The 12,574-nt window shown below is 40.3% G+C and overlaps 1 protein-coding gene across 5 annotated transcripts in view; it reads left to right on the top strand.

Annotated features, from left to right (window-relative positions):
- The window catches only part of ELMO1 (engulfment and cell motility 1), a 305,632-nt gene extending 293,362 nt beyond the window's left edge, over nt 1–12,270 (top strand). For all 5 annotated transcript variants that reach the window (XM_032105001.1, XM_032104994.1, XM_032105017.1 and 2 more), the window contains 3 exons: nt 910–992; nt 6,359–6,436; nt 10,932–12,270. In XM_032105001.1, the coding sequence (XP_031960892.1) occupies nt 910–992; nt 6,359–6,436; nt 10,932–11,132 (362 nt within the window). In that variant the 3' untranslated portion in view covers nt 11,133–12,270. The remainder of the gene's footprint in view (nt 1–909; nt 993–6,358; nt 6,437–10,931) is intronic.
- Nucleotides 12,271–12,574: the final 304 nt, after the last annotated feature.

The following is a 12,574-nucleotide window of genomic DNA, read 5'->3' on the forward strand; positions in this document are numbered from 1 at the left end:
TCCTCTCCAGTTATTTCCATTAGAGTTTGTAAAGAACTGGGCAGTAACAGGTTTTCATATTACTATCCTGTTCTATATATAAGATACTTTTCTGCAGCCACAAGGATAATGGATTATTTATAGATCATAGAAACTGTCACTCAGGGATCATATTGTATTGTAGAGCATATAGATTCTCCATAATGTAATTACCTTTGGAAAATTGACTTCCGCTTGAAACTCAGAGAAATTTATCTTTATGCTACAGTGACCTCACTCTGTGACTCTGAGTGGCAGCAGATTCCAATATTTTTTCTTAACCTTTTTTTTTTCCCCCAATCATTTCTGATCACATTTTAAAGCAATTGGAATGGCTTATTATAAGCCTTAGTATTCCTTACTCCTGCTAGTACCAGAAAGCAACTAAACTGCTGATGGGAGTGAAATAGAAAACGATTTTAAAAATACATACAGGCTTTTAAAAGAAGGACAAGAGCATGGAATGAGGGGTCCAATTTGTCCAGTATCCTCTCTCCAGCAGAGACTTTACCTGGATGCCTAGGAAAGAGCAGCAACAGAGCAGGCATATTACATTAACAAGGAAGAAAACTATATGGTTTTGAGATACATGAGTACATATACTGTCCAGATACGGGTGCGCATTTATGTGAAATACTCTTACCCAAGGTAGTCTAAATAGGCAAGAAAAAGTATTTTCAAACTTTTATCCAGTTGCCTGAAATTTTGTCAAGACTCACTGGTTCCTGTGTTAGTTGCTTTCTTCCAGTTTTCTTTCTTACAAAAGACTGGAAATGGCAAAGGACGTGGCAATTTTAACACATTAGTCTTGCCTCTTTTTAGGCTCTAGTTTTTTCATATTTTGCTTATAACTAATTTTCTGGGGTTTGATTTTTTTTCTTTTTAATGCAGTGCCAGTGGCAGATATAAAAGCTGTTGTGACTGGGAAAGACTGCCCACACATGAAGGAGAAAGGAGCTCTTAAACAAAACAAGGTATGGTTCTCAAATTGTTATGAACACATACTGTGCAGAATACAAAGCTTGTCAACTTGACCTCCTTGAAGTAACACAGGTATTTTTCATTCTAGCCTGCCACATTTCCATGTATGTACATCCTTTGTTTCCACCTCAGACCATATGAGTTAAATTACTGGGACAGCTTACCCTTCTTTACTCATATTTCATGGCAGATGGGCGTTGTGTTAAGCCCAGAGCACAAGTGGAATAGTCTTTAGTAGTGATATTTTCTGCCTCTAAAGCAAAGCAGCAATGGCTGTTGGTACCTACTCCTAATTCTCTCTGATAAATAACTAGTTTGTTCCAGCTGTGTTCTCTGATGAGCCCACATTCAGTGAACACATGCCAAAATTGCAATTAATGTCCAGCTGATGATACCTGCAGGTCCAGTCAGGTAGATAAACAACTGCCAACAAAAGGATGTAAGGTAAATCCTGGGCAATTGAGGAGCCGTATAAGGATGTGCTCAGCAGTGCATTTGGGAAAAAATGTGTAAGAGATAATATTCAGCTTAAATTAGATTTATACTACCTTCAGAGTTTCAGACCAAGAACTGTAAGCTGACAGTAGTACTAAAATTGTGCAGTGCCAGAATCTTGCAGAGTTTTTGTTAGTAAGAATTGTCTCCACATCAAGAAGAAATGGAGTTACTAGCAAAGTCTGCCATCATTAGTGGTGAAGGTCGTCATACCATGTTCTGTGAGGTATGTTCATAAATTTTCTATCAGGTTGTCTCTCTGAGCTTACAAGATAGCAATGAGACTCTAATGGTGTTCGGTCTGACCTAGAACAACACCCTGAGAAGTCTGGGAACCAGATCACAGGTTTTGAGTCAGAATTTCTGATTACCTGAAACTTAAGACATTTTGTGTCCAACCAGAAGGAGATTTTGATGGACAAAATAGTGACGTTAAGAGTTCCTGCTTCAACACTTTAGGTTAAAATTGGAAAAAGCAGTTCTGATGGGAGCCATAAAAGCTGAGAAGGCACTGTCAAAGCTATATCACACAATTAGTTTTACCTTCACAGCTGCAACTTTCCTTAACTATGCACAGATAGGCAGAGCATCTTGAGTATTTTTTGCATTTGTTTTCGTACAGAGAAGTTGTTCTCCTTTCAGCATTGGCTTTACATGGTAGGAAAGGAAAAAGTCATGCCAAGTGAGGAAGAAAAACTCCCAGGAGTGTTTTTCCTTGTTGATTTTCTGAATCAGGGCACAAACGGACACACATGAGCACAATAGATTACGTACAACTCCTACCTCATGTTAGAGCTGAACCATCAGCACATTTGGCTGGGACATTTTATGATGCATATAAAATATTTTTAGTGCTTCCTTGTCTTAGCATTCATATGTCCACGCAAAAGGGAAAGATGGAAAGCAGTGGGTGGCAGTGATGGAAATGTGTCATCGTTACGGAGCAGTAATGTCTAGATAGTATTTAATGCTAAATAGGAATGCTGCAGATCAGTTTGTCCTCAGCTCTCAGCATTGCCCCATTTCCTTAGGTAAAATTGCTTTGGACTGGTATAAAATTTCTGGCTGAGAGTGTGAAGATCAGGAATTCCTAGGTAGCATGGCTGCATCCATGGCTGGAGCATATTTGTGACCCAGGCAATGGCAATTTTGATGGTTTTACTATTTCTGATGTGGTGCAGGGGTTTTAATGGGGCTTGGGGTTCTTGGTTTGGTGGGTTTGGGTTTTTTTATTTCCTCAATTCCTTGTTTCTTCCCCTGAGAAGCACAGAATTTTTGAAATTATTTGTCATCCCAATCAAACTGTCAGGCACAATATTGCAACTACTTAACTGACATAGGAGGAATAACGTGTTTGCAGCATATCAAGTCATATATGGGTTATGAAATTAAAATTTATAAAAGGCAGACACAGAATGCAATTCAGCTGAATTTGGTGTATGAAACCTTTCACTTTCTGAAATTTTACAATCAGTGATATATATTTTTAAGAGGCCTTTTCATCCTGTGCTTTCTTTGTACATATATAACGTCCACCTCAATTTTATTCATTGACAGAAAAGAAAATTGAATGGCAGAATGCCATGCTATGAGCATAGCTGGAATTGGCAAAATGTCCATAACAAAGGCTTCAGTGTCTCTTCATTTGCCAGCACATGGCCATTGTTCTTCCAGCAGGACAATTTAGAAAGAAATGAGAGTTAAACTGAATTGGAATTTGCATGCATATGAAGCTGGAACAATGTGATAGGACCAGACCTGAATCCATTGCTGTTCGTCTTGCCTGTGTTTTAAAATTAGGCTTAATTTTGCAGCCTTCAAAAGAAAGCATGATAGAAGAATTAGAAAAAAACATTGCCAGCTATTTTGAAGTGTTCTCCTATCACCCTTTATTTGCTGATGTGGCAGGTTTCAGGCTTTGTGCCTTTTTAGTCAGCTGAAATGGTTGTGCTCACTTCCTTGATGAATGAAGCTTATCTTCTATTTCGTGTTGGTTGAACAAGTTTCCTGCTTCTGCCTGTCTAGATAGGTCTTTGGGGCAGATCTGACTCTGGCAAGCAAACTCAACACGGCGAGGCCTCAGCCTTCAGTAAAGACATGGGTATTTTGAGGGTATTGAAGACAGCAGACAGAAAGTAGTGAGGTCATTCCAGCTGCATGGGATCACTTTGCCATAGGCACCCAAAATGCCTGTTGATGAAAAATAGCTTGCTTCTGGCCTGTGTTGGGACCAGGGGAGCCTGGGGTAGAGAGAAGCTCTGGGCATGGGAGAGCAACCTTCCCTTCATACCACCTACAGCAGCTTCCCCCACAGAGCTGAAGCCAAGGAGTGAGAAGTATCAGCCTGCCGTTGCAGAATGTCTTGTTCTCTGTTTTCAGCACAGCTCAGAAGAGAGGCACATTGTGGGTCCCAATTCCCAACCTTTGAGAAGCATCTAGGGAAGGGCAGAGGTCTGACATGTGGAAGGAGCTAGGAGTGCCAAGGGAGTGAGTTCAGCAGGTAGAGATGTGGGAAGAGGAAAGCAAAACAAAGAAGAAAGGAACAAGTTGGAGGGAATGTAAGATAAAAAAGAGCACAGGGATAGAGAAACACATGGAAAAAGCTTGAGTGAAAAATTACTGAGAAAGGTTGAGAAGCAGAACAGAAAAAGGAAGAGAAAACCACAGATGGCTCGTAAAGACTGACCAGTTCTCCTTTAAGAATTGCCAGTTCCTGCTTGTCATTGATGGGAGTGTAACAAAACCAGGTGGGGGTCCCTGACAAGTCAGCCAGCTCAACCACTGAGACTACTGTGGAGGGCCAGTTGGCAACTCCAGCTCCTTTGGCTTCCATTTTCCTTGACAGTTTGCTGTGCATAAAGCAGCAGAGATGCTGGCACCTGGAAGCTGAAATTCCCAAGCCTATAGAGTCCAGAGCAGCCAGCAAAGAAGCTGAGCTGTAGCCAGGCCTGCCAAAATTACACTTTTCCCTGGAAAGAGAAGCTTGGTGCCCTTAATGTAGTCCTTTCTCATTCTCTGCCTGACTGGAAATGACCAATCCCTTGATTTCCTGACACGTTTCTCTTCCAAGCAGAGATTTTTGTCTTCCTTTTTCTCTCTTTGAGGTGAAGAAGAAGTTATATTCATAGGAGTTTCCCAAAGGAAAAATTACAGGGGTCAGGCCTGTGGGATTGTTGACCTTCCTGAAATTCAGGAACATCATCATATAGCAGTACAAGCCCTTTTTTCAGAGCTGCATTTTATTTTCACAACCTCAGTGGCATTACTTGGTATGTTCTGTCAGTAATTTATAACACTAGGTGAGGAGATAATGCTGGGTTCGTGTGGGCAGAGGTAGGTTTGTTTCTGTAATGAGGGACATCACTCTTAATAAAGTGTGGCTGAGAGACATGCCTACAACACACAAAGGCCATGTGAGCCCTGAGCCATTTGTTTGCTGAGTGCACCAGCACTGTTAGTACTTGCAGCCTCCATGGGGATTTGACACAGTGAGGATTTAACACAGCTTTGTCTCCTGTAGCCTGGCAATACATCAAGTCGAACCTAGTAACTAAACTCCAGGAAAACAAGAACATTTCCCATGAGAAGTTTAATCTCTTATTATCCAAGATTATCCCTAAGGATTGCAAGTTTTATGGTTCAGACTCTGCTCTTAATCATACAACTTCAAAACCAAAAAAGCCCTTACAGAAATCCAAATACATATGTCTGTCTCAGACTGGGAGATCAGGGGTAGAAATCTAGAACAATGTTTATGCTGCAGTCCCCAAACTCAATTCTTCCATTTTAAAACTTAGTGTAGCAAATTTAGGAAGCTCTTCTGTCACTGCTGGCAGTGCAGGGACTGCTGTCAGCTGAGAGTCAGCAAAAGCCATCAGTATGACAGGGCAGAGGAAGCCAAGAGGCAAAAAGAACAGGACATGTGATACAGATCATAGTTACAAGTCAGCACTCTGCTCTGTAGCTGGGTCTCTTTTCCACAGTTAATATACCCATACCATCGAGCTTACAGATAGCAAGATCCTTGTAATGGCACTTGTAGTGATGTGGGCAGAAACCATAATATGACAACAGATAAGACAACATCCTTGCATGCTCACTGCTGGCCACTGAAAGTTCATTATTTATTCAGATTGCCTGTGTTTCCCCGTGGGAATTCAAATCCAGGTGACTTTTAGGGAAGGTCAGCACTTTATGAATTCTCCTAGGTACCTTTTACAATTCCAGCTTCAGTGCTTAGGGGGAAAAAAAGATAATTGCTTTTTCCTTTCCCAAAATTCCTTTGAGTCTTTAAGTAACCAGCATAGTTTGGCTTGACTGAGGCTGACGATTCTGGTTCAGATGGAAACAAAATTACAGAAATCTCCTGAGAGTGAATAATTTAATATATTTCCAGCAGTGAAAAGAACATAAGTATATACCAGGATATTAATTGTCCTGACAAGATTTTTAACACAAGGAATCAAACCTTGCAGAACTTTGTGAGTTTAATCTATACAAACTGAAAAGAACGGTGAGTCTTCATGAAGCGTTTCTTGCAAGTGTACTATTATTCATTATATTGATTTCAGTCCTCACCATTGCCTAGCTCAAACTTAAATGCTAAAGTAATGCATGACCCAGTGGGCTGCAGTAAACACTGAGGTGGGTGAGTTTGTTTTTACTGAAGCATCTGTGGTGGGATTCTTGCTGTGCCAGTCTCTTGCAGTGGTCTGGTACTGCTGCAGCTTTGGCCAGACAGGAGACTACCATAACCTATTTTGCAACTTGTTTTGGGAAATAAGGGTTAGTAAAGAAGGACAGACCTGAATGTACGAATGCTCTTTCATGCAGCAATAGTATGTGTTTCTTTGTATTGTTCCAGGAGGTGCTAGAGCTTGCTTTCTCTATATTGTATGACTCAAGTGGCCAGTTGAATTTCATTGCTCCAGACAAACATGAGGTAAGTTAAGTTCAGAGTACAGAAATTTCTTTGAAGTTATCTTAGCTGCTTTAAGGCACCAGATGGCTTTGTAAGAACATAAGAATGGGCATCTTGGCCCAGGGTATAGGTCCATCTAAATAAGTGTCATGTCTCAAAACAAACTGAAATTCAGGGGATTATTATAGGAACAAGATCTTCTGCAATTTTCTTGCATGAGCCACAGAAGAAACATGTTTTGTATTCCTACATCACAGAGCACATGAAGCTCCAAATTACAGATCAGTATTTCTAAGCCTTCCTGAAATATGAGCCATAAGAAAGAGAAAAGAGAGCCTGGGCAGACCTCGAAGTTCTATAGACCTCGCTCAGCATTTCCTCGTTTCTTGTGGTCTGCTGTACTTTAGACACTAGAGAATTTTGCTGTGTGAACTTTCAACACTGAGGATTTGTACAGCCAAACTTTCGAAGAATCTCTGCCAGCCTCAGTTCATTTTGACAATACCAGCATAATCAGGGGTGGTTATGCCATACTGGGTCTCAATTTCAGCCAAAGAGTTGTGGTCTCCAGAATGGCATATCCCCTTTTTCTTACTTTCACATTGATTAAAACCATTAATGACAGGTGATCATAGAAGGCCCCCTCTATTCCATTTCTACAGGGGAGTGTTTTGCAATGGCTTTCACTTGTCTGAAGACAATGTAAATAGCAACAGCAAGGATGAATGATAGTCCCTTCCCTGCTCCCTTTTCTTAGTAAAAACTACAAGGAAATAGACAACATCATTGCCTTCTGGAATGCGATGGGATTAATTTACCTTAGTTGTGTTGAATCATTGAATGTGTTTCTCTCAAAGAAATTTCAAGTAAAGGTTTAGCAGAATGCACTGTATTTAAAAAAATCCTTCTTATTTCTAAAGCAAGAAGAGTTGTGTTCCATTTGCACACTTATTTTGAGGTATCACATTTGGTCTCAGTTCATGACACTGTGTTAAGATGATGAGCTACAGAAGATTACTTTAAACTGCATTATACTGTAGTGTTTAAAAAATGCATGAAATTGCTTTACAAGTGCATTAGTTATGCCACTTCAACATTTGTTATTCTAGACTAAAACCTTCAACTAAATGTTAATTTTAGGAGAGGAGATAAGGTTATGCCCATTTGGGTCTTTCTGTGGATTAATATTTGAGTGTCATTTTCAAGAATGTTCATTCCAGAGAAGTATTTGCTGGTCAGTTTTCATGTAAGCGGGAGCAATAGTATCCCAGGCACAGTGTGCCACTAGAGCTGTAGTTCTAAGAAAAACATGGCTGTCTTCATCCTCTGAACTGAACATATGTTCAGTGGTATCTGATATAAATTCTCCAGAAACTGAAATCTAGACTGTTTCAGCTCGTAAGAGCAAATGGTCATAAAAACCAACAATTTTTTCAGCCACCGTATCTCAAATATAGCCTATAGCTACAAGTGGATTTTAATGGCCTGAATGTTCAAAAGCTGCTACCGCATCCCGCTGACAGGAAGTAGCAGCGAGATGCACTAACCCAATTGCTCATGATTGCATTAAACACACCTTTTATCTTCATTTCTCTTTCTGGTCTTGTGCAGCTTCTTTGAAACAAAATTAATATGTTCAAAAAAATGGCCAGAGGCAACAGTCTCTGCTGCCACTTGACAGTTCCCAAATGAAAGTTTTTAAAAAGGCATCTCGCTTCCTCTGTATTTTTCCATGGCCTGCAGAAGAGTGAGTTGTGATGAAAGTAGAAAGTACAAGTGTTCAGAGGAAGCACTCACAAGGAAAGGCAAGTAGCATGTTGTGAAGCCCGTGACTCTTCATCAAAGTAGTTGGGGTGCCTGTTGATAGAAGTGCTGGTTTAGCAGCATTGTCAGTTTGGGAGATTTGGTGGTGACATCTCAAGATTTGGAAAGCTTTGTGTGAAGCACCAGGAATGATGTTGGTACGTGACAATTTCAGGTCAGACTTGCAGGGCTTTTTTTAAGTACTTGTGCAGCCCTCGTGATTGTAGAGTGAGGTTGAAACGTGGGAGTTGAGTGTGTCCTAAAAAGAAAAATTGAATGAGGCTCATAGGATAATTCTGGCTGCAAGGAACCTTGGAGGTGTCCCGAGTCCAACCTCCTGCTCAAAGCAGGTCAGCAGTGAGCTCAGACCAGGTTGTTCAGCGCTGCATCCAGATGGATGGAGCCTATGCAACCTTTCTAGTTCTTGAGTCCCAGGGCAATTCTTTGATAAAATCTCATCACTTAACCAGTATCATTGAGATGTGGACCTCATTCTAGCACACTTAAGTTTGTCAATTCCCTTAGCCATCTGTTCAAGCTTACTGCTAGCCAGAGGATTCAGTACCATGAGATCACTCCATTGTATTTGTTTTTAATTTAAATACTAATAACTGGTTTCAACTACATAGCAAAAAAGGTGGATTAATCTTACCCATGATTTTTGACAGAGAAACTGATGAGAGAGGCCATAATTAGGTTTCATTGGAGTTTTATGAAAATGAATCTCATAAATTAATTTTTCAGTGGCTCTTCGTCTCTTTTGCATATTAAAAAGAAAAAAGCTTCTGAATGAATGCCTCTGTTTTTCCACCATCTCATTAGGATGTCTCTCTGCTCAACATGTGCAGGAGATAATTAGGTGCATTTGCCAATATGGAGATTAGAAAGGAAGCCCTTTTTCCAGGCCATTGCACTTACCAGAATTGTGGCCAGAATTTGGTTTCTCTGTCCCCTGAATGAATTGTATCTGGAAGAGGAGAGAACTGCAGTTCTGCTTTCTGGCTCTCTGGGATTCCTCCCCAGAGGGAGCACTGGCCGCACTCGCTGCGCAGGTGATGGACGATTTACGTCAGGGGCTGCATCTGTTGAAAAGATTCTCTGCTCTCCTGTAACCTGAGCAGAGCCTTTTGCTTTTCCGTTCCTTTCTTCATAAAGAAATCAGGGAAAACTTTCCCGAAGAAAGATTTCAAGTAAATCGTAGAAGATGATAGTCTGTTCAAATATAACTATTTTTCTAGAATAGCTCCTTTCTTTTCCTGATGTTCTGCATACGCTCCAAAAAAATTACATGCTTTAAAAGTCTTCAGTGGCACACTGACAGCCTAGAATAGGCAGGCTAAGTTGTTTATTTAGTACTTGTCAGCAGGACAACCTGAACTCTAAAGTCTCTTCTATATAGCTGATCTCATATTAAAGCTGCAGCTTGGCTTGTCCACACCCTGGGTGAAAAAGCTCCCTCTGCTACTGTTTTGTTACTGACTTAAGTAGGTTGGATTTCACTTCGGATGCTGAAGTGTGCTAACCCATCCTATTTTTAAAATATGCCCTTTTTCTGGATGAAGAGGGGGGCTTCTCTCTCTTCCTTAAAAATAATCCTCATTTCTGCTATGGGATGAAGTCAACCATGGCTATCTTTAAACTCGGCAGCATCATGTAGCAAATGGTCAGCTAAATTTAAAAACCTTTTTTTTTGGCATGAAATCCAGCAGAAGTATTTGTAAGATAAAAATGCAGTTACGGTTGATTTAATTTTTCTCCTGCAAACTAGGACACAAGTTCATGATTGAAATCTTTATTTTTAGATGACAGCATTTGAGTACTTCTGTTCATAGTTGAATAAATGGCTTGTAGTAATAAATGAAAGTGACTTATTCAATAGAAGTTGACTCTAGATCACCAATCTCCCTTGAATTTGCTGCTGATTTAAAATGGTTATTCAGCCCACATTTATCACAAGCTGTCAGCTGTTGGGAAAGATGGCATCTCTTATTAGGAAAAAGCTACCAGTAAGGAAAAGGTTTTAGAGGCCAGGTCAGCATTTGCAGCATTTAGTATTACACCCAAGCAGCTTGGCATTTAATTTTCATTAAGGACACAGCATTAACTGACTGTAGCTTTCATAACATGTTATTTTGTGTAAAATAGTGGTAAACTAGGCATAGATATGTGAGACTATCAATTGTAACAACTTCATGTATAGGAAAGCAAACCATGATTAAAAGTAGATATATAGCACAGGATTTTTTAGACAATGAGTCAAGAAGGATTTGGGGTGGGATTCAGTTCACCTAACTTAAGTGTCTTGGAATTAAAAGTTTAGTTAGTGTAAGATAATCAGGCTTTTTTGATAGGTACTGGGGAAAGAGAATGAGAGGAGTGAAGGAGATTTCTCCAGAGGTTTGTTGTCCTAAGTTAGATATTGTTCCTTCTCCAGTAAGTCTGGAAGGACATTCAGCAAGAAGTTTGGAGGAGATAGCATATTGTCAAACAACTAAATACTGTCATTTCTTCACATTTTATGGATTTTTTTTTCCATTTTCTGAGCAGCTCAGTGAAAGGCTTTTTCATGATACGAGCTGATAAAAGGCATCAAACTAATTTTAGGTCTCTTTGTAAGTCGCCATGGGAGCAAGAACTGTAGATGACCAGACCAGACAAGGAGTTTGTGTATGAAAAGCCTATTAATGACAATTCTTATCCTTTTCCTGTGCAGTATTGTGTATGGACCGATGGTTTGAACGCCCTCCTTGGGAAGGATATGTTGAGTGACCTAACACGGAACGACCTAGACACGCTGCTCAGCATGGAGATAAAGCTACGCCTCCTTGACTTGGAAAATATACAGATCCCAGATGCTCCCCCACCTATCCCAAAGGAGCCCAGCAACTACGACTTTGTTTATGACTGTAACTGAGGCAGTCACTGAAACTTGCTCTGAAACTGGAAATATATTATAACTGGAGAGAGATTAAAAAAAAAAAAAAAAAGAAAGAAGAGCGTGAGGAAAAAAAAGAAACCCACTTTTGCACCTTGGATCTTGGCTTTGGGGAGGGATGTAGAAACACTTGCATTCCTCCTTGTTCCCTGCACCCCTTCCTTCCCCATTCCCATCTTCCCCATTGCTCATCCAAATCCACATTGCTTTAATTAACTTGTAATTGCAGGCCATTGGCCTTGCTTAAGGCAAAGACTGCCATTAAGAAGCACCCTCCTGAGGACTTTTTTTACATTTTTAATACTGGAATAGACATTCTTAACTAAAGGACGTTGTTATCAAACTGCATGCCTGTGAAACCCACTTGGCAGGGCAGAGGCTTTAACTGGAAGGAGGAGGGAGGTAGGGAGCAAAAGCAGCTACTGTAAGCAGAAGATTTCCCCAGACACTCACAAGAGTCTGCTCACCACTGAATCCAATGCGATGATGAAATTCGTTAACTGCTTCCCAGTGCTTGCACCATCCGTCACTGTCATTATTCTCTCCACCGTCATCTCAGCTCTTGTCTCCAGCCTTCACCCAACTGATCGGCTCCCAGAATGGAAAGTCTGCAGGTTTTTGCTGTACCATATGCTGCAATGCTGCAACAGCTTTTAACTTCTTTTCCTCCCAGCTCTTACAATAGCCCCACACTAGCAGATCACTCGCACAAACCGTGTATGAAGCCACTAGTGTGTCCCATTCCTGTAGCGTTCCCTAAGCCTCAGTTGCCTCTGAAATTGGCTTGTTGCTATTTGAAGTGATTTTTATTTCCTTGGTCCAAAGTTCAACAGTAATTTTCACAAATTAATTACAACTGCCAAACATCCAGGTTTACATTGTTGTCATTGCTACAGTGTTAGAAATTTGCAAGGGATTTTTTTTGTACGGGTTCTAATTTTTTTATTTTATTTTGCCAAACAAATATATTTAATGAAAACTAATTTCATTGTGAGTACTTTTGGGGAACAATATTTTTACTTAATTTCCATTTGGAACATTTGCCCTGAAGGGAAGAAACCACCTTTCCCTTCAACTTCACTGTTGAATAAAAACCTGAGTTGTGATGATTCTTGGAACTTTGTTTTTCTTCTGAAGTTGTCTCTTATTCCTTATGGTTGCTAGCAATTCTGAACTGTTTAGTGCAAAGAGGAGTGGGAAAACCTTTCTTATCTGCATCTGATTTAACTTACTTGTTTGTTAGTGGTGACAAGGATGAGATGAATCCAGAGATCTCCATTGCCATGGTTACATGAGCCTTCCTGTGAGAAGGGCCCTTGTGAAATCCAAAATCCCAGCATACTGATGTGCTCATGGTCAGTTCAAGGCTGCTGCCTTTCCTGTGTTTGCTGGGGAACTGTCTTCCTGTATTTATTTCCATT

This window comes from Corvus moneduloides, chromosome 1 (assembly GCF_009650955.1).
Source record: "Corvus moneduloides isolate bCorMon1 chromosome 1, bCorMon1.pri, whole genome shotgun sequence".
Lineage (NCBI taxonomy): Eukaryota > Metazoa > Chordata > Aves > Passeriformes > Corvidae > Corvus > Corvus moneduloides.